The following is a 21443-nucleotide window of genomic DNA, read 5'->3' as shown; positions in this document are numbered from 1 at the left end:
GTTAGCAGGATTATATTTATCCATTTTGCTTCCAGAGGTATGATGCTCTTTTGGTATTTCTACTATTTGGTATTTCTGCTATTTCTTGCTGCCAATCAGTTTATCTCAGATAATCATAGAATGGTTTGGGTTAGAAGGGGCCTGAAAGATTACTCAGTTCTACTCCCCTTCCATGGGCAGGGCACCTTCTACTATCCCAGGCTGCTCAGAGTACCATCCAACCTGGCCTGGAACACTTCCAGGGATTGGGCAACCTATGCCAGTGTCTCCCCACCCTGACAGGGAAGGATCTCTATCTCTTCCTAACATCCAGTCTAACCCTGTTCTCTATTAGTGTGAGGCCATTCCCCTTGTCCCACTCCAGACCCTTGTAAAGAGTTTCTCTCCAGCTCTTTTGTAGCCCTTTTAGCTATTGAAAGACTGCAATGAAGTCTCCCTGCAACCTTCTTCAGACTGAACGATTCTCACTTTTTCAGTCTGTTTTCATGACAGAGATGCTCCAGCCCTCTGATCATCTTGGTGGCCTCCTCTGGACTCATTCCAACAGCTCCACATCCCTCATGTACTGGGTGCTTCAGATCCTTTCTAAACATGGTTTGTCAAAGCCTGTTTCCAGCAACTTGAAGTGCAAGGAAGGGCTAAGAGAAGACTGACCTGTGGCTAGTAAAACATCAGAACTAATTTAGCAAGCTGAAAGACTGAACACACACATGCACAAAAAAAAAGAGTCACTGCTCCAACAAGTTGATACTGGAATGTTAGCTGTCCTTTGTCCTGTTAAATTGCTGGATGGAATATCCTCCTCACTATATTCTTTTTTTTCCTCCCTTTTGCTACCAACAAACATGGAAGAATTGACCAAGAATCTCTTCCATCTCCCATGTCCCTTCCCAGCAGGAAATGAGCTTTCCAGAGGGCAGAGTTCAGCCCTTTGCCTCGAGCACTGTAACAATTCTCACTGCCTGTGAGCTTAGCCATTGCAGGGGTGCAGTGGATTATTGTTTCAGTCACTGCTTTTTCAGAAGTCCTGTGCTCTGAGCTGGTGTCTGGACCAGACATTTGCAAAAATGTTCCCAGTGAAACCACTCTACATTTGCCTGGTTTTGGGTTAGCAGACAAAGCTGTACCAGGTTTGGAATTGCCTGCAAATTGCCACTGTGCCTTGGCGGCACACAAAAACATGACCTTTATTAAAGGTGTCTGTGCAGTGCACTGTGACAGCATAGGATCCATACAGGCTTTTGGGTTGTGCAGAAATGAGCACAAGCGATATTGGTTGTCCAGTTTTTAATTTCTGCCAAATTCTGCCAAAGAATCCCTGACTTGGCTGAGGGTAAATAGCAGTGCAGGTATCATTCCATTTAGCTGGGCTTTGTCTGAAAGCTTCTTTAGAGGACAGATTTTCAGAAAAGCTCTGATTCCATTTGGATATGTAAGAAAGGGCCAGAAGATAACAGCAGGTGATTTAGGCATCCAGCAGCTCCAGCATGAGAGGATGTTCTTGAGGGAGCCTGTCCTTGTAAGACCTAGGTCTGTATTACAGCACTGTCCACATGACCCTGAGTGAACTTTCAGTTGTCTTTTCGGAGAGTTTAAGGTTCCGTGTAATAATATACAGAGCAAGTTTTCTTAGAAATATCAACAGCTAACAGAGACATTAGGGAAAACCAACAGATATGGAGACTCCTAGGCAAATTCTTATTCAGTAATGACTTTCTACACTCTTTTTCCACAAGAATCCTTAGAAGCAAGCAGAAGAATCAGGTATTCTTTTAGCCATTATAATGTTTCCAATTAACATTGTTTTAAGATGATATGTTTTGAGAGCAGCTTCTACTGCTGCTAGTAAATGAGGGTTTAATTGACATGTTACAGTTCTGGCTGACATTTAAAACAAAATGAAATAATTTTTTATTTTCTGAAACAAATCTGCAAGTTTGCAAGGTCAAAAGTTTATAACTTCATGGTTGGGCAAAAAGCCTCCATAAACATAAAAATTCTGTAATTTAAGTCAATCTCCCAGCTCAACTTTGTCCTCTTCTGTGTTTTGGAACCTCTGAATTTGGAAAGACCAAGACTGTTGAAGAATTTTAAGTGGTCAAGTGTAGTAATATGTTTGGTATAGGAGAAAATTACCTAAAATATCTTTTCATATCTTCCCTAAAGACAATGAAGACCTTCTTTAGGAAATCCATGGAAGATGTAAACTGTCTTCTCTGGGATAAATGTTTCTGATGATAGCTTGGAGATGAAAATAATTTAATTACTGTGCTGAGCTTTTACTGAATCAAGCAAGAAAGAATAGTGGGATAAGGAAATATTTTGCCCTCAAAGTAAGAGAGTGGGTAAATGGTTTCTGGGCTCTTCTTTCTCCCTTACATTAATTGCTATTTCTACTGATTAAAAGAACTTCCAGAACTAAGCAGTTAATGCATTAATATGGTGCTTAAAGTAGCAGCCATGCCAGACTTTTCTTTTCAAATGTGTTTAATATTCCTCTTAGAGTTCCCATTGAAAGGGAATTGTGGTGTGAAAGAGAGCATTTTAAATTAATCTCTTAAATTCTTAGTAGCTGGAGGCAGTGAATTTGCAGCCAGATGGAAAAAGAAAGAGGCACTCAGGGGAAGGGAAAGTGATGGAAAAAATGAATAGACACCAAAAGGAATCTCTCTGGATTTTTCCTGTAGGTGTAATTAGTTGAGAAGAAGATTCCTGACTCCAGAATAAGGCTGGTCTTTTAGAGGCCACTGATATGTGTGGTTCTCCCAGTTCTTATTACAGCAGAAGGACAGAATTGTTAAGTTTCCTAAAAAGCTGAAATAAAAAAAGCCCGAACCAACATGTAATTATTCAGTGAACCAGTGACCAATACTAAACTGGTGATTAATTGAGTATACCCTGTCTTTATCAGCCCTGCTTCATATATTGGCATTGTGTGTTATACCCTGGGACCACATTCAAAGACTTTGGAAAGGGGATGAGGTTGAAAGACTGTACTTGTATCCCAAATTTCTGATCTTCTCTGGAGCATCTGGATAGTGTATGGAAACTCTCTGAAGAACAGCATGAATGGAAGCACCTGTTAACATGTCCCACTGGGAAAATCACCTATCTTAAATAATAATTAGAGACACTGCTGATAGTACAATGTGTTTCTCTCATTCAGGTAAACATCAGGGTACCTCCTAAGGGTGAAAATGATAATTTAGATGTCATCAAGTCTGGCCGTTATTACATCATTTTACTGGGCAAAAGCATCAGTGTGACCTGGGACCTGGCCATGGGAGTCTCCATTATCTTAAAAGGCAATTTCAGAGTAAGTGGTTTTTGCTCCACCTCTTATTCTCACTAAAGGATGCACTTAACCTGTCCCTGGGGAATGTGTGGTTTTTTTGTTTTTTTTTTTAATGTAGATTTTCATGGTATGTTAGGCACTTGTTCAAAAATTGAGGGGTTGTTTGGTAGTACTGTATAACTGCCTCATTTTCCTGGTTGTTCAACTATGAGGGCCAAATACTGGATCATTGGAAATGAGTTATGACAGAAAGGATGAGTGTTGTGGGACCTCAGAATAACCAGGTGTGATTTCTTCTGCATTCAAGCAGAGCAGCATAAGAGCCAGATTTACTGGTGATGGTGATAGGACAGCAATCCCCAAAAATGAAATGAGGTTGTAGGGACACACTCCAAACAGAGCCACTGGGCACTGCTGATTAGAGCAGTACTTCTTTCTGGGAGTCCCTGGGGACAGCGTGGTCCTGCTTTCAGCAAAGCAGAGTGGGAATGGGAGCTATACATTCTCTGAAAGAGACTGTGTCAAGGCCACGGGTATTCAATTTTTGAACCTCATGGCATTAAAGCACCAGGCTGAAAAGACTTAACAAAACCCTAAGCTGGTCTACAGTTGTAGGATTAATGCTTTCTTTCTTTCCCTGCAAGGATCAAGTGTGTGGTCTGTGTGGAAATTTTGATGGAATTCAAAACAATGATTTGACCAGCAGTAGTGAACATCTTGAAGTAGATCCAGTTGACTTTGGGAATTCTTGGAAAGTTAATTCCCACTGTGCTGATGTTGCAAAGGTAATTGTGAATGAACTGTGAAAACTAATTAGCGTGGGTTACACTATCAGTGAAGAGTGGAAAAAGAGCTTTGGAAGGATTAAAATAAGTAGAAATTAGCTCTTTCCTCCATGTTTTTGCCAAAAAATATTACTTTTTAAAATCTGGTAAAAGGCCAATTAACTTATGTAAGGCTTCTGGGCTGCCTGGCTTCAGTGGAATGTTAAAATAGCCAATTTGTTTAGTAGAGACTGTTCCTAGAGTTATCCAGACCAGATGTTTGAAATCCAGCTATCACTGGAAATCTCATTTTAAAGTTTAATCTTTAAAAAAAATCACTGTAATTTTCAGTCAGAGTGGTGTTATGTTTGCCCAATTATCCCATCAAAAAAAAACCAAACAATATTTAAGGTAGCAACAATTTTAATTGAATAGTTTAGAAAATATATAAATAAGGGATAATTTGGTTCAAATAATAGCGCATAAGCAAAAACAACTGCGGGGTACGGAGGGCAGGGTTCTTGACCCTTGCCACTTCACGTACAAGCTTGCCAAGTAAAAGTCACCCCTTATATGCCATGTGTCAATGCCATCTCCTCCTATTTTCGGTTCGTCACTTTTCTGTCTCCGCCTTCATTAGCACCTTTACCACGCATGCGCCACCACTCGGTTTGGTGGTCGCACAAGTCTTTGGGGGTCGTCACTGATGAAGGCCCTGTAGTCTTCTTCGTTGTCCTTTAATTCACCTTTGGGTTACACATGTGCACCAAGCCAGTACAATGTAAGCCAAGACTAACGTATCACTTCATCTACATATCAAAGCAATAAGTCCCTTATAATTAGCATTTTCTTGGACCCAACCAGGTTCTTGGTCATTTTTAGCAACTGAATCTTCAGCTTCTTTCCTGTGGTCCTTGAGAACATCTGCTGGGAAGGGGGGGTGGGTGGAGCCCCTCCTTTCCCTCTCTTCTTTGGCATTACAACTTTTAACTATTAACTGTTTTATTATTCTCAAATATTAATTACTGTATCAATATTGATTACTGTTTCAATTTTTATCAGCACGAATCATACCTATTTATCACAGTGGGTTCAAATAAAAATTTTGTTTCTCCCTATTCAGATTTCTATATCCCAAATCTTAGTCTGTCCATTACAAACAATGGAATGCACAGGTTAATTTCTTTAATTTCTTTCTATATGATTCTCTCTTTTTTTTCTTTTTTTTTTTAAATTTAATTCTGCTTTTATTTCCAGGTTGGAAAGGCTTGATCAGAAAAAGCAGGATAAAGGAGGGGATGGGAGAGCTTATTGCTATCCATCATTGCATGTGAATCTTGGGGAGGGTAGCTGCTTTCTGAAAGTGTTATCTATGTCCCAGTGCTGGAAATTTCTTGGGGCTCTGAGTATATTACACATATGAGTCTACTTCCTATTTTCCAAATACAGAGTTTTGAAAGAATGAAATTGAATAAGAAATTTGTGAGTAGCTGACAAATAAAGCCCAAAGTATTTCCAAATGAAATGTGCGAAGAAATACCTTGGAAACAACTTGTTTTGACATTTGTAAAACGAAGCATTTCAATCAATTCAAAAGATGCTTTTCTTTTGAAAATCTGTCCAAGTGGCTAGGGCAGCAGGTGGAAAAAGCCTTTTCTAGATATTTTCTTACAAGATTTGAATTACCAGACAAACACACTGAAGCATTCGTTTGTGATCATGTGAAATCTTCTGGGTTAGTTGCTAATTATGTGCAAGCGTGATATAGCCACAATATTACCTTTCTGAAGGTAACTTTTTTCATTTGACTGAAGTGCAATAAAAGGTTGCAGTACTGTGGAGTGAGGCCACAGCATCAGACTGAAAAGGAGCAGCTTCTCATTTCAGTGCCATAGGCACAGGACAGGAACTGCAGGGTGTTGGTGTCTTAAATTCTGTGTCAATACTAGTGCTTCTTGTTCTTAGATAAATTAAATTGGAGGTGGGAAGATTACTGAGCTATTTTTATTCAACAGCAGCCTTGGGTATTGTCTGCTGAAATCTGATAATATTTTTAAGCCTCATGGACCTGCTGAGGAGTTGTGGATGATCATTTGTCAGATTGGGTATTTGGCACAGTGGGTCTTCCTGTCATCTAAATCTGAGTTAAAATTTCAGGGTACAAGTAAGAGCTGGAGAAAATCAAGGAGGTGATCTGCTCTGCTGCAGCAGGATCTGTGTGTGTTGTGCAACAGGTTGAAACTTTACTCAGAGAAACAATTTCCTTTGGTAGTGGGTCTCTTACTTCAATTTGAAGAGTCCCGAGGTCCTGAAGGCAGGACTAAAACAATCTCTGCTTGTCTCTTACAATATTAAGCCCAGCTTGGAACAGACCTTGATGTCTCCACTGTGTGGTGGAAACACAGTGAAGCAGATGATGGTAGAATCATCATGCAGCATTTTGTCTGGAAGTGTTTTTGAAGAATGCACAAAATTGGTGAGTATTGGGTGATGTGTTTCACGTTCTTCAATTCTGCATGATCTGTGCTGGCATTGATTACAGCTGAGGGAAAAAGTATAGTTGTGCTGACAGCATATAGGACTTTGTGAAGGCTGGCTGGTGTTCTCATCTCTCACCTTGTTCTGTAGTGGAGCCTTTATGGGAAAATGCACCTTTATGGGAAAACACACCTATTAAGCTATAAAGTAACTTCTTCCCAAGGGAAATTTTACTGTATGATCCAGGGACTGTACATGAAGTGAAGCCTAGGGGTTGAGATTTGAGGGAAGGGGGAGTTGAGCCAATGCAATGCCTTTCAGGCTGTGGTATACCTAAGCTGCTGCATGAGAGGGATGGAGACAAGGCTTAAAAATATTAAGTGATTGCAAACTGCAGTCCTTGCTGACATCAGCAGAAAGATTTGCACTCATTTATGTGACACCTTGACCCTTGGCAAGTGGAGCAGCCAAACTATCTGAAGGTTAATGATATGTACAGGAAGGAGATGAAGGACTTGGAGTGTCCTTTGCCCTTGTCTCCTGTAGGTGAATCCAGAGCCCTACATTGACATTTGCCTGTATGACACCTGTGCTTGTGAGTCTGTTGGGGACTGCGCATGTTTCTGTGACGCCGTTGCGGCCTATGCACATGCCTGCGCACAGAAAGGGGTGGCTGTTCACTGGAGGTCACCAACTCTGTGCCGTAAGTACAGAAAACATGAGGCAGAACTGGGTGCAAACGTGCAAGGTTTTGGCTCAGACTGATCAGATTTAGCCCCCTGTTCCCACTGACAAACTGAGAATTTCATGTTAATGGGGCTGGGCTAGCAGCTCTCTTTGACACTCCCATTCCCTGTTCTATTTCTGTACCTGGCAAACCTGTTCCATCAATTAGGGGATGTAGTAGCCTGTGGTACAAAATCTAGATGAAGAAATAGTTTCAGTAATATATATGTACATGTGCATCAATTAAAGTTTGCAGTTTGTGTTGCACTTGCTGTTATCAAACCTAACAATTTCTGGTCTAAAGCATGTATTTCATTGTGTGAAAAAAGATGTAAGTGTGAAAAGGTGGTCTGCCCTTTATTGTATGTAGTCAAACAATAATAAAACAATAATCTTTATTTAAGAGTGGAAATCTTTATTTTTCTAGATATATGTGGTCCACTTTGTACAATGTTTGGTGCCATAATTCTGAGAGGCATGGTGGATGTACACTGTGGTTTGACTCTTTTTTTGCCTCTGATTCTGTCCCTGCATAGCACAAAGCTGTGAGGACTTGAATAAACAGGAATTAGATTATCAGTGTGAATGGAGATATAACAGCTGTGGACCTGCTTGTCCTGTCACATGCCAACACCCCCAGGCTTTAGAGTGTCCTCTGCAGTGTGTGGAAGGATGCCATGTGCACTGTCCTGCAGGTAAGTGCATATTTTGATTTATTTAAACAGCTTTTCTTCTTCTTAACAGGTTCAGTGATGTGTTTTCACCACAATTCCTTACAGCCTGAGGAGGGAGGTGATTGGGCATCTCAGTTTGGGTTTGTGAAATGGGCATGAAGTGGTGCCCAGAAGAGGAGTGTGAACCCCTGCCAGCAAGGATGAGAGAGGATGGGATCAGCTTGATGAGACTGGAGGATTAGGGACTGTGTAGGAACAGATTGTTGACTCTGTGATTAAAGTAGAGCATGAATTTGTGCTGGAAATTGATAAAATGCTCTGCTTGAGAGCACCTACAGCAGTGAAAGCCATTGCCTTTACCTGCTTATTACCTCCAAGATGCTCCTGAGAGTGCCCAGCTGGCATCCTCCCATGAGCATGAGCTTCCAGATTAACTATTCCAACAACTACCTTGTAGAAAAGGGAAAGGAAAAAGTATGGGAAATATGGGACAGGGAGAAGAAAATGAAGAAGAGAAGCAATAAAGTATTTTAAGATCCTGAGTAGCTATTCTGGGCTCTGGTATTTCTGACCAGAACAAGGGAGAGGATAGGAGGAGAAATAAATAATATACATGTATAATGGAAACTGCCATTTTCCCCTGATGTTACTGATACCCTGACATCTTCCATGTTTTGTTCTGAAGATATATTTACCTTCTGTGTGGGTGCTGGCTGTTGAAAGTATACACTGGGTTAGGTGGTTTCAATATCTAAATAAAAGCCATTATGAGGGAAGGAGATAGTTCTCTGTGTCAAATTGACAATGCCCACAACACCAAGCAGAGTATTCAGGAGGTTTGAGCCCACCTCAGAAGCACTGTTTTGTTTTTAACCCCATGATTAGTTTTACAGTTCATGACAACTGGCATCTTTACATTGCTGTGCTGTTTTGAAACAGGGAAAATCCTTGATGAACTGTCCCTGGATTGTGTCAGTCCAGAAGACTGTCCCGTGTGTGCAGTTGGAGGTGAAAGGATCCCACATGGAAGGAGAGTGGTTTTGAACAGAGATGATCCACAGCACTGTCAGTCCTGGTATGATGGGGTTGTGCAGGGAACCAGCATCCCTCTTGTGTAGGATGAAGGGTCAGGGATGAAGTACATCCTCATGAATAAGTATACGGATGTAACTTTAAATGTATCACTCAAAAAAAAAAGCTTGAAAACCATCTTTTATGTCAATACCCCTTCACAGAGAACCCAGAGCTGAAGTTTTTCAATGACAGCAGTAGGGATTATACGATGTCAACCGAATTGAAGCAAGTAAAATCTATACATTTCTTTCTAAAAAAAGGCCTTTTCCCTGTGTTGGTGGCCCTACTGGCTTCAGATGTTCAACTTCTTTATGTACAATGTGTGATTCAGCATCAATAAAGCTGTTAGATTTCTTCCATCTGCCAGCACTAGACAATTCCTATGTGAGGTGCAAGGTCTGAATGTGCACTCAGTCTAGAACTTTCTGAGATTATTAGCAGTTGGAATTTTGTTCCATTACTGGAAAACCAATTTCCATGAGATATTAAGGTGATACCCATGGTCTGATCCTGCATACAGGTGTTTCCAAATAGGATGAAATGAATGGCAGGGAATGTGCACTGCTGTGCACTGTGCAGGATGAGGGCCTTCAGCTGCAATGCAGCAGAGACTCTTTGCATTTTGTTTAATGCCCTGTGGCATATTATGAAAATTTGTCATTCTCTGGATGTCTGGACCATGGATGGATATTTTCACTAGTGACTTATAATGCTGTGAATAAAAGAGAGTTTTCCAATTTGTAAACTGATCAGATTTCATGGAAACTGAGTTGTAAAACTGCAGCAGCTATTATCACAAACCAGCACTGTACCTCCAAGTGCTCTGAACCTCACAGAAGCTCAGAATAGGTAAAAGCTTACAATTCCTGGTCTCTACCCAGGGCTGGTGTGCAACTGAGCTATAAACCCAGGGCATGAGACTGTTAGGCTCATCAATTAAATACATACTTTTAGACAATTGTCATGGTTTGAGCCTGGCACAGAGCCAGTGCCCCCATGAAAATGCCCTCACCCTGGTGTCTGCTGTGAGATGTGACCAGGAATAAGCAAAACAGGCTCCAGCTTAAACATAAAGAACACTTTATTACCTAAACTACAGGAAAATAGGGAAAAACTATAAGGAAAAGAAAAAAAATTGAAAACCTTACAAAAAAACCACTTTCCTCCTCCCCACTACTTGAATTTCTCAATCCGATACACTCTCCCAAATTACCAACTGCCCAGCCTGGCACCACACTTTAGTATACTCAAACTTCAGTTCATGAAGAGGAGAGGAGTCCTTCTTGTTCCATAGGCTTCCCCTGGAAACATGCTGAAACCTCTGTGCTTCCAATGTCACCCGGCACCGCCCGGAAAGTCCTTTTGCCGCTTGTGACATCTTCCTTCCATGCCCAGTGCTCTCACCACCGTGCATGGACCAGAGCTGCTTTTAGGGTTGTCTTTTAAGGATGCCTTGTCTCACTCCAAAAAGGCACAGTCTCTGCTTTGGGACATCTGTCCCCCCCATATTTTTCCAACCCCCTGGGGCCGAGGGGTCCCCACGATGAACCCTCCTGGTTCTGAAGCACTGCCTCCCCCTAAGTGCAGTCTCTGTGTCACAGGAACAAACTGAGTCCATGGCCACAAGAAAAGTCCAGCCAAAAGGCCACTCCAAGCATCTCTCTCTTCACTCAACCAGTCTTCTCTACGTCCTTCGGGCCAGGTCCTTGTTTCATCTTATCTCTTATCTCCCTTCTTAGTCAGCTCCGAGAAGGATCAGCATTCTTGCAAGGCCCCAATCATGAAAGAAAGGGGTTAAAAATTTCAGTCTCTGCCTGTCTCAGAACGACGATACTCCCACATGCGCTGCTGCTGCGGCCGGCCGGGCTGCACCCTTCCCCCCCTTTCTCCTCCTGGGCCGGCTGCTATCACATTCTGTCTCGCCGACTCTCCCTCTCTCTCCCTCCTGGGGGGGGGGAAATGTCTGCCCGATGTCTCTTGGGGCTGCTCCTCCACCCTTCCATCCTTGAGGGCCTTCTCACCCCCATCTCTGTCCAGGCCCCGGGCCTACCGCATGGCTGCCCCTCCCCCGCCCAGCAGCAGCGGCTGGACAGGGGAGGGAGATCTGACCTCTTCTCCTCGACGTCCCAAGAGAGCCAGAGCTCTGCTTTTTAACCCCTGTGTATTCTCGGAGGTGTGTCCAAACTGCACTGGTCACACAAGGTGCCAATATCGAACTCCGAGCATCCATTGGTTTGACCACAGCCTCCCAGAATTCCCACTTCTTCCTGGTCAAACCACCACAACAATATAAAGAGCCCTGAAGAGCAAAAGGTCAAAAAAGAGTCTTCTTAAATGAGTCTCTGTTCTCTAATTTTTATAATTCTTAATAATAATTTATCTTAAATGTTGATACACTGGCTGCTGCTCAGAAAAGATTTCAGAACATTAGGAAAACTTATCTCACTAGGGAAACATCCTTTTGCATAGCTGTCACCTAATTTAGATGTCTACACCATCTGTACAAACAATAGGAAATATTGCACAAAAATGAATTTCATAGCTAACATCCAAAAGAAATTGGAAACTAGAAGAGTCTTGTTCATACGAGGATTAGAATAATAAATCTGTTGCTTTATGTTAATGGCAAAAGTAGCTGTGCATTCTGCAATTAGGAAGACACTAAAAAGAGCTTGAAAAGAACAAAACACTTCTATTAAGAGAACTTAAATGAGGGTGCCACATGTCAAAGTATTTTGCTGGAAGTATTTTCCTGGAAAATGGCACCTTCTTCCAGTACTGACACATGTAGTTTGTACATCCTGGGTTTTCTCTGGCAGTGCAAGCAAGCGTTTTTTGGTGGTTACTCGTTTGTAACTCTTTTTCCTACTCTGTTCCTTGGACTGTCCAGTAAGATAAGGAGAATATATGGACTAGTTCTGTTCCACCTGCCTGAGTGCAGGCACGTTCTTTTCTCTGAGAAGCGAAGGTTCTCAGGGCTGGAACACCTCCTGTGAGGAAAGGCAGAGAAGAGAGATGGGGTTGTTCAGGATGGAAAAGAGAAGGGTCTGGGAAGATCATAATGTAACTTTTAAGTGCTTCAGCCTATGAGGAAGATGGGTACAAAATTTTTAGCAGGGCCATTTGGGGCAGAACAAGGGGTGATGGTTTTAAGCTGAAGGATGTTCAATTTATATGAGACATAAGGAAGAAGTTACCAAAGGGATTGGTAAAACACTGGCACAGGTTGACCAGAGCAGTGGTGAATGTCCCATTTCTGGAAATATTTAAGGTCAGTCTGGACATGGCTCTAAGCAACATGATCTAGTTGAAGATGTCTCTACTCATTGTAGGAGAGTTGGACAGGATACACTTTAAAGATTTCTTCCTGCCCAAACCCCTCTGTGATTCTAGGAAGTAAAGAGAAATGCGCAGCCAGGAATTAGAAGGGCAGAAGTGTTAAAGCCTTGCTAAAACTGGATGAATTTTAAATGAGTTCATAAAAGGTGGAGGGTGACAGAGGTGAAAAGCTCATGGTGGTGCAGAAGGATGAATAGTGGAAAAGATTAATCAGGGAGGGAAAGAAAATTGGGAGCTGAGGTGGAAAGGGCAAAATGTACTCCTGGAGGTGAGTAGAAATGGTGAGGGAAGACACAGGACTAAAAAGAGTTAACATCTATGGTTGAAATAAAGCATTTAATGTGAGAAACTGGACTGAAGAAGAAATCATGGTAAACAATTGGAAGGTAAAAGAGATAAAAGAAGGAGTGGAGGATGGAATGTGCCAAAGCTGTATCCAAACTAAAATGAAGTCAGGAAAAAAACCACCAGGAAAGTAAAGCACTTCAGAGGTAGAAAAAAGATTGTTAATTTCAGTAAGGTTAAAATCTGTGTAAACCTGGCCCCTGCACAGAGTTTGTTGAGTCATATCAAAGGTAAAACATCTCTCCTACTCTAGGATTTTACACGGTGTTCACTGCCTGCAGTTTGCCTCATGTTTTGGTTCCTTGTGAAGCAGACCAGATCAGCCAGTTCAGTCCACCAGTGGCCTGTAGGTTGCTGTACTGCTGATACTCAGTCGTTCCTAAACAGTTTCCAGACACAGATTTTAACCCCTTCTGCCAAAGGAGTTATTCTAAGGAGTTATTCTAAGGAGTTTCTTCTGACAAACACACTGTAGTTGGTCACGTTTCCTGGATCTAAACAAACATCCATGAATGCAGGGGATTTAGGTGTACAATATCATGTGGAAAGTTGAGAGGAATTGGGGTGGGGGTAAAAACCATTCACATTATGTTTTGGTTTCATTGTGGTTTTAAGATGTTTGGTTTTATAATGTGTGGATGACTTGTTGTTATAAGCATTGCTTTTTACAGTTAAATTTGATGTTTTTCTAATTTGATGTTTTTTGTAGTCTGTGTGAAGGAAAGAACTTAACCTGTGTGGACTGTGAGCCCATGGAGGACATCCAAACTCTGACAACACCTATTCCAGAGGAGGACATTGAACTACCAGCCAGTGCATACTCATGCAGCAAGATGATGGACTTGGCCTTCCTGATTGATGGCTCCAATAAACTGTCAGAGGATGACTTTGAACAGCTGAAGACTTTCATAATTGGTGTGATGAAAAAACTCCACATCTCCCAGAAAAAAATCCGAGTGTCAATTCTGGTGTATAGGGCTGGTCCCACCATTTATCTTAATCTTAAAGATATCAAAACAAATTCCCAGATGAGAAGAATTGTCCAGAACATAAAATACACAGGTGATAAAGAAGCATCTGCCTATGAAGTCTTTAAATACACTGCGTTGCATGTGTTTGGAAAAGCAGAGAGGACCAATGCTGCCAAAATTGCAGTGATATTTATAGCAAGCAGGTCTCAAAAAAAAATCCGTGACATGCTTGGGTTTTTGAAGAATAGAGACATCACAGTAATACCCGTGGGGATTGGGCCACATATCAATGAGGAGCAAGTCAAATTCATGGCAAAAATTTTTCCAGGTAGCAGAGCCTTCCTAGTGAGCAATGTGTTGGAGCTAATGGATCACAGAGATTTCCTCATTGATCACCTGTGTGATCTGGGACCTCAAGAAAGTCTTCTGTTACCAGCTACATCTGCTCCAGCCATGTCCAGTGTCATATTTCCCCCTTTGGGACTCACAACCTCACCACCTCTTTCAGAAAAGTCCCATCCCAACAGGCTGGATATTGCTTTTATTGTGGAAGGATCTGACAATGTTGGGGAGGAAAACTTCAATAAGGTCAAGAAATTCATTGAGAAGGTCGTCACAGGAATGAACGTGGGACAGGAGAATATTCATGTTACAGTCATGCAGTATTCAGAGACTGTCAGTCTGGAGTATTCCTTTAGGGAAATACAGTCAAAGGAAAATATTATCGAGAAAGTGAGGAGTATACCCTACCAGGGAGGGAGGGCTACTAACACTGGCAGTGCCCTTGATTATATTTCCAAACATACATTTACATCAGTGAATGGGGGCAGGCAAGATGTTCCTCACTTGGTGTATATGGTGTCATCCAGTCCTTCCACTGATGTTATTACACGACCTCCCAGGAGCATAAATGTTATTCCCATAGGCATAACACCCAGTGCTAATATCCAAGAGCTCAGAAAGATCAGTCAGCCTAATGACCCAATTATCTTGAATAGTTACAACAGTCTTATTGAAGAGGCACCTGAATTAGTGCTGCAGTCGTGCTGCACTCATGGGATGAGATTTTGGACTGAAATTACAGGTAAGATGGGATGAATTTTCTGTGTGATTTCTTCTGTCTTCTGTTGGGTCTCCTCTGTTTACCCTGTGCATCACTGAAATTTGAAGGGTTCCCTTATCTGGTTTGGTGTCTTGCTCTCCTATTCCATGTTTTTTGTTTATTTTTGTTTTGTTGTTGGTTTGGGTTGAGTTTTTTTTGTTGTTGTTGTCATCTGCTGTTTGTTTTTTGTTTTAGTCCACTGAGAGTAAAACAGAATCAGTAGAACAACAGGAATTGAAATATCCATGTATCCCACTACATGAATATGACATGAATCTCAAGGCTTTCATTCAAGGGGCATCACTAAATGCTTCAAATGGTCTTTATCCTGTTCTGTTTTCCCAAAATGCAACTGTACCTACCCTTTCTCCTTCTACCACACTAGCAGATATTAATTTTTGTTATTATATATAAAATAACTTTTTTCCCTCCCCCTCTCACCCTCAAGAGTTGTGCAACAAACCTATGGACATCATGTTTCTTCTGGATGGAAGTTTGAATATTGGAGCATCAGAGTTTGAGGAAATGAAAAGCTTTGTGCGGGCATTTATTGAAAGTGTTGTGATTGGTATGTATCTGCCTTTCAGCTAAAACACAGAAATATGTTTTGTAAAAGAAAAGAATTTGCTTGTAGGCTCATTGGAGGTTTTTCAATTCTTAATTTTAAATTGCTCATTCTCATCCCTTAGAGCACTGACTGCCCAATGTTTATTTCCAGAACACTTGTGGGAAGGCTGATGCTTTCTGGGTGTGCTAAGCTCACTGTGCTTGTAGAGTGTGTACTGATAGGGGAGTACACCTCTGGTCAGGCCATTCCTTATCTTTCATTATCAGTGCAGCCCCCCTGGCGGAATGCATTGTATCCTGCGCATACATGAAGGGATCATGTAGCACAGGGAGCAGTTTAAGACATTGTATCAGTTATTCCAAGTTCATCTGGGTCCTGTGTTTTCCCAGTTGTATTTAACAAGCATGGTTTTGTTTTTTTTTTTTAAGTCTGAATTATATTTTTTTGATCCAGCATTAAACCATTTCCATGGAGCAACTGCTGTTATTGGTAGTGTTCATATATATATGTTTTACAAAGCATTTATAAAGACTCATTGTGCTCTATACATAAATACCTTCAGTAGGAGGCCATGAAGAGAAGTATAGCCAATCACTATAGACAACATTTTGCCTGGTTTAATTTTGCAAATCTGGTATTTCAAACTGTCTATATAAATGCACTGTTATTAGTTTTATTTGTACTTCTTACATAATGTATAATCAGGATGTTAGAGAGGACAATAATTTCATTCCCCTTCACAGGTCAAGCTCCCTGGATTCACTTTGTTCCATGCACATCACTCCAGTGCTGTATGAGAGAGAGAATTGTGCATGAAATAATCCAGGGAGCTTGGCCCATCTGACAAATGGAGCATCAATCTACTGCTTGTGCAAAACAAGGTGCATGTTAAACGAAAAAAAAAAAAAAAAAAGAGGGGATGTTTAGATAATTTTAAAATGGAAAAGAAATAATCCTGAATGGAGATCAAGGAAACAAAATTCTCCAGTTAATGTCATATTGATCTGGGCTAAAATACTGCATGCTGACTCCTGATAGAAAAGCAGCTGTTTACAGCAGTACTTGGAGGTTTTTTCATCAGGGAATAGTTCACTTTTGGTCTTTTCACATTCTGATGGAAAACCATTGTCCGGTTGTGCCTAATGTAAATCACAATGCCAACGTTTCTTTAGATTTATTTTAAGACATTCACATGCACTGCCTAAAGTCTTTATTTTCTGCTTCAGGCAATTCTTCAATTCATGTATCAGTTCTTCAGTATGCCAGGGAAAATAATCTAGAAATTTCATGGAACATGCCTCAAGAGACTGACAGGCTTGTAGAGATGGTGCAGTCTATTCAACAAAGGGAGCAAGGTCCTACCAGATTAGGTGAGTGATATTGTGAACATTGGTGTTTAAACAAGGGGAGGAGCAAAACCACATGGAATGCTAAATACAGGCTGGCTACAAGACCAATTTATGTCATTGTGGTGGCATTTCCTGTTAAGGTTCAACCTCTTGTTATGGTTCAGTTTTCTCTATTAAAATGTATTTATAGGTTACAAAAATTGTGGTTTGTCTTTAATGTATTTTGGAAAGAAGCCTTGAAGTAATGCTCAGAGTATTTTTCAAGCAAGCAAAGCATAATGAAGAAGTAAGGACATTGATCATTTACCTTTCACTGCTGGTTAGTTGATTAGACATTTAGGAGCAGAGCTGCACATACTGGCTTCATGAGCTGCCCTTACCATATGTTTGTGCTAAGGCAGTGTAACCCATCTGGTTGAAAAATAGCAAAACAAGAGTTATATTCTGTGTAGTTCACTTCCTTTACCCAAGTTGCCATGCTGGTTCCACAGGGACTTGGGCTGACACAAGACTGGGGATGGTGCCAGGGAGCAGAGAACAAGGATTGCTTAAGACAACACCTCAGCTGAAGAGTTACTTGTGAAATACTATCCTCTGTTCCAGACAGACAGGTCCACTTCCATTTTCATGTGCGAAAAAGCTTTCCCACTGGTCTGTGGAATCTTGGTGCACACACAAATATCAGTTGCAGGGTTCAGCAAAAAATTATTCTCCTACAGCATCTCACACCAGCTACCCTGAGAATTTTGTTCTTCTGGATTGGAACCACATTTACTCTGGCAGCCACCTAGCATCAGGGTCCTTTAAGGGCTGAGGAATATGCAGATTTTTGGAGTCTTTGGACTATAAAGAGTTATTTGTACAGAGAAGTGCGAAATAAAACCTGACTTCCATAGTTCACAGGAGGATTAGCTCTGATTGCTTTCTCAGCCTGGAGAAATAAAAATACCAGATGGCTGATGAGACTTCTACAGGCTCGTTGTGGGATGAATTGTTGCATACAAATAGATAAGTTTTGTGAAGCCTTCTATGTAATGTGTAGAGAAAGCCTCATGGAACTGCAGGATAAACAGAGCAAACACAACCTTTGGGAAATGAAATGGAAGAGGCAGCCACATGACATCCTCATTAGTGATTTGTTTATGTCTCATTGGAAAATGCTCAGAGACCGTGATCGAGGATGTGGTATAATGAATGAAAGTGAAATAGAGTAGAAGTAGTTCCTCTCAAATGAAGTCATGAAAATGTGGTGCTGTGTTGCACCTTGTGATGTGTATGAATGTGGCTGGCTGTGCAGGAGACAGCATTCCCAGGAAGTGCATGGTCACTCAGGCCCTTCTGTCTGTGCTCGGGCCTCTGGAAATGCAGAGGCTGCTTGACAAATGTAGATGGCCCAGTTTGGATGCTGCATTTTCTTAGGAGATCTTTTCTAGCCTTTGCTTGATCTGAATTTACCCATCAAAAAATATAATTGCTATCAGACCAGAGCTGTTTCTTCTTATTTGCACTGGCTACCTGATGGTAGCAGAACAATTCAGTGAAATCTTTATTCCCTCTTTGTTGATCCAAATTGTGCTTTTTTGGTCCAAAAAGTTCTATGTGCAGAGGGCAATTGTTGCTACCACTGCAAAAATCTTACTGTAGAAAGCATTCCCTTTCCTGCATTATTTAGCCATAAGGAAACTCCAGGAGAGATTTTAGTAAAAAGAAATAATGAAAAACTACTGAGTATGTGAGGGCATAAAAAGAACAAGAAAGAGCAGCTTATACCACAAATCTTTCCCATGCTTGTGCAGTGGGGCCATTCAATAACATCAGGCAAATCTTGGCTCCAATAACCTATCAAGAAGCACCTCTGGGGCTATTCACATGTCATGAAATAGTGTACAACTTCACATAAGAAACAACCAAAAAAAAAAAAAAAAAAAAAAAAGGAAACTAACTAAACACAAAAGTGATGTGTGCAAGACAACTGAGAATCACGTAAATGTGTCTCTGTTCACCATTTGTGGCTGTTTTGGAGAGTCACAGGGAGCAGATTGAGCAATCCCTACAGTAAATACTGTTTAACACTTTACAAAAACATTATTTTGCTTCCTTATAGCCCTTGTAAAAGTTGCTCTTTTAGGCTGACATTTTCCTGCCTCAGCCTCAGATTTTGGAGGAAGTATGTTCCATGTGACTCAGCTGTATAAAAGCATCTTTAGGGAAAGAAATATTTCCCCCCTCCAAGAAAAAAACCCAAACCTTAAATTTGTATTCTTCCTCCAACTTTCCATCATTATTAATATATTTGATTAGTAGCATTCAGCTTTGCTGTCAGGATTCAGAAGGTATCAATGTCTTTCTCCTCAACCTCCCCTCTGGTTTTGGAAGCAAAGGCTCCCCATTGTGACCGTGTTCACAGGGGATTTAGGTTGAGGGAAGACGAAGATTTGACTCCATGTTTCAGAAGGCTTGATTTATTATTTCATGATATATATTACATTAAAACTATACTAAAATAATAGAAGAAAGGATTTCATCAGAAGGCTAGCTAAGAATAGAATAAGAAGGAATGATAACAAAGGCCCGTGGCTCAGACTCTCTGTCTGAGCCAGCTGGGCTGGGATTGGCCATTAATTACAAACATCCAACGTGGGCCAATCAAAGATCCACCTGTTGCATTCTGCAGCAGCAGATAATCAATGTTTACATTTTGTTCCTGAGGCCTCAGCTTCTCAGGAGGAAAAATCCTAAGGAAAGGATTTTTCATAAAAGATGTCTGCGACACCCCATAACACTTTTCCTTATTCATATCTCTCCCCAAATATTGCACTCTATATTGAATTTCCAAAATCTTGCCCCCTGTCACCCAAAGCCAGCAGCTGTCCTGATCAGAGGGCTCCCACCCACCGACAGAAGCCTTCACTTGTTCCCCACAAATATTGCTGAACTGTTGGTGCCAGCTCCTTTTTGAAGCCATTTTTAGGTACCACTAATATCTTCCCCAAGCTGTTTTAATTCACTGCCCTTCAGGGGATGTTTTTGTTTGCTTTTTTTTTCTAGTTCATTTCTTACAAGGTTTGCGAGTTAAATGAGCTTCTGGTGGAGTCTGGCTTCATCAGAAGCCCTTGGTGGTAAGAGAAATGCAGGATTTGTGACCTGTAGAGGAGATATTTTTGAGGCCCGTCCAATTCAGTGGTGTGGGACTGATAGATTTGTGCTGTTCATGAAAAGTTCAGCACACGTTAATTAATGTGTGTTAATGCCAAAATGTCAATATTCATGTGCCAAGAACTGACCACCTAAAGCACTGTGGGATCAGTTTTCAATATGTTGCAATATTTGTTTCAAAATGAAAATAATCTGCTATTTTCAGTGAAAAAATCCCAATTCAGTGCAGTGCCAAGTGAAGAGCCTAAATTAAGATACAAAGATCAGCTTCAGGTTTATGGACCTGGTCTAGTGGGAGGTGTTCCTGCTCATGGCAGGGGGGTTGGAATGAAATAATCTTTAAGGTCCCTTCCATCCCAAACCATTCTGTGATTTTATGACTCTATGATTATCACTGTAGAGAGTTGTTCCTGGTTAGACAAATCCTTGGTTAACTAGTTGCAGTCTGGAATACTTACACCGTCCAGACAGTGTTGGCTGCTTCTGTATCAGTTCCAGTTCTGAGGGACCATTCCTATTTCGTTCCTTTCCCAGACTGCTTTCAGGATTTGTGGGAGATTAAAATCTCTTGTGGTACTTTTTTTTGGTCAAGATGTTGCAGAAATGTTAGAAAAAACACTGAGGCCACTTAAGGCACAGATTATGAGTTCCCAGCAGGAACCTCCATCTAATTGAAATCCCTTGTCTGTCACAACTCTACAGACCCAAAGAAAATAATTGCAAATGTTTCTGTTAGGAAGTTTTTGCTTTCCCTGAGGCATCCACCAAAACATTAAATGTCTGCATGTTCAGATTGGCTAATTCTGAGATGAATCTTCATTTTTATTTCTTGGATATATTTTAAATATTTCTAGTGCACTTTGTGCTCATTCAGTTAGTTCCATGATGTCCATGATTGCTCCCAATCCAATATCTGTGATTCAGATTAACATGCCTTTTTACACATTTTAAATCTTCCATCCAAATCATTAATGAAACTATTTAATAAGGTAGAATCTAGTGTAATTCCCTGTAGAGTCATAGTAAACACCTCCAAACCTATTCAACTGATTGTCTTTTGTCCTGAAAACTTGTTTATGTCCATTTAGTCCAGAGGCAGGAGCCTCTGTTTGAACCATTCTGAGTTGTAACTTCAGAATACAAGTCTAAATTTAAAATCTATCAGGTGTCAAGTCAACCAGGAAAAGGCTCTTAAGCCTTTTCTGACTCTCAGAATTTCAGCATCAAATGTTCATAGTCATTATTTAATGATTATTCCAAACATGAGCACTGAAGGTCAGGGAGATGCTGTTCTGTGCTTGGATTGATTGGTCTGTCCTTTCTAAAGAAGCCTGTATGGTTCAATTGGATTTTTGCTTTTCCTTTTTATTTATTTGTATTTTTTCCCTGGACATGCCTAGTGAGTGGCAGTCATATCCTACTGACTGAGCTGGAAGGCTGCTGGGGGCTCACCACTTTTGGTGGGCTGAAGGAAGGGCTAAAATGAGAGAAAACAACTGGGGATAGAGGAATATGTTCCTACCCATGGCAGAGGAGCTGGAACTGGATGATCTCTAAGGTCCCTTCCAACCCAAACCATTCTGAGATTGTCTTTATGTTTTC

General features: G+C 41.0%; 1 protein-coding gene across 2 annotated transcripts in view; it reads left to right on the top strand.

Annotated features, from left to right (window-relative positions):
- VWF (von Willebrand factor) overlaps window positions 1-21443 on the top strand; it is a 127563-nt gene that overhangs the window by 53362 nt on the left and 52758 nt on the right. For both annotated transcript variants that reach the window (XM_074539258.1, XM_014270907.3), the window contains exons 22-30: window positions 3167-3316; window positions 3940-4080; window positions 6416-6535; window positions 7084-7240; window positions 7800-7958; window positions 8877-9012; window positions 13405-14750; window positions 15217-15336; window positions 16563-16706. In XM_074539258.1, the coding sequence (XP_074395359.1) occupies window positions 3167-3316; window positions 3940-4080; window positions 6416-6535; window positions 7084-7240; window positions 7800-7958; window positions 8877-9012; window positions 13405-14750; window positions 15217-15336; window positions 16563-16706 (2473 nt within the window). The remainder of the gene's footprint in view (window positions 1-3166; window positions 3317-3939; window positions 4081-6415; window positions 6536-7083; window positions 7241-7799; window positions 7959-8876; window positions 9013-13404; window positions 14751-15216; window positions 15337-16562; window positions 16707-21443) is intronic.

The sequence above is a fragment of the Zonotrichia albicollis genome, chromosome 4 (genome assembly GCF_047830755.1).
Source record: "Zonotrichia albicollis isolate bZonAlb1 chromosome 4, bZonAlb1.hap1, whole genome shotgun sequence".
Taxonomy (NCBI): Eukaryota; Metazoa; Chordata; class Aves; order Passeriformes; family Passerellidae; genus Zonotrichia; species Zonotrichia albicollis.
Note: the sequence above shows the minus strand (reverse complement) of the source record. Positions and strands in the feature narration are given on the sequence as shown.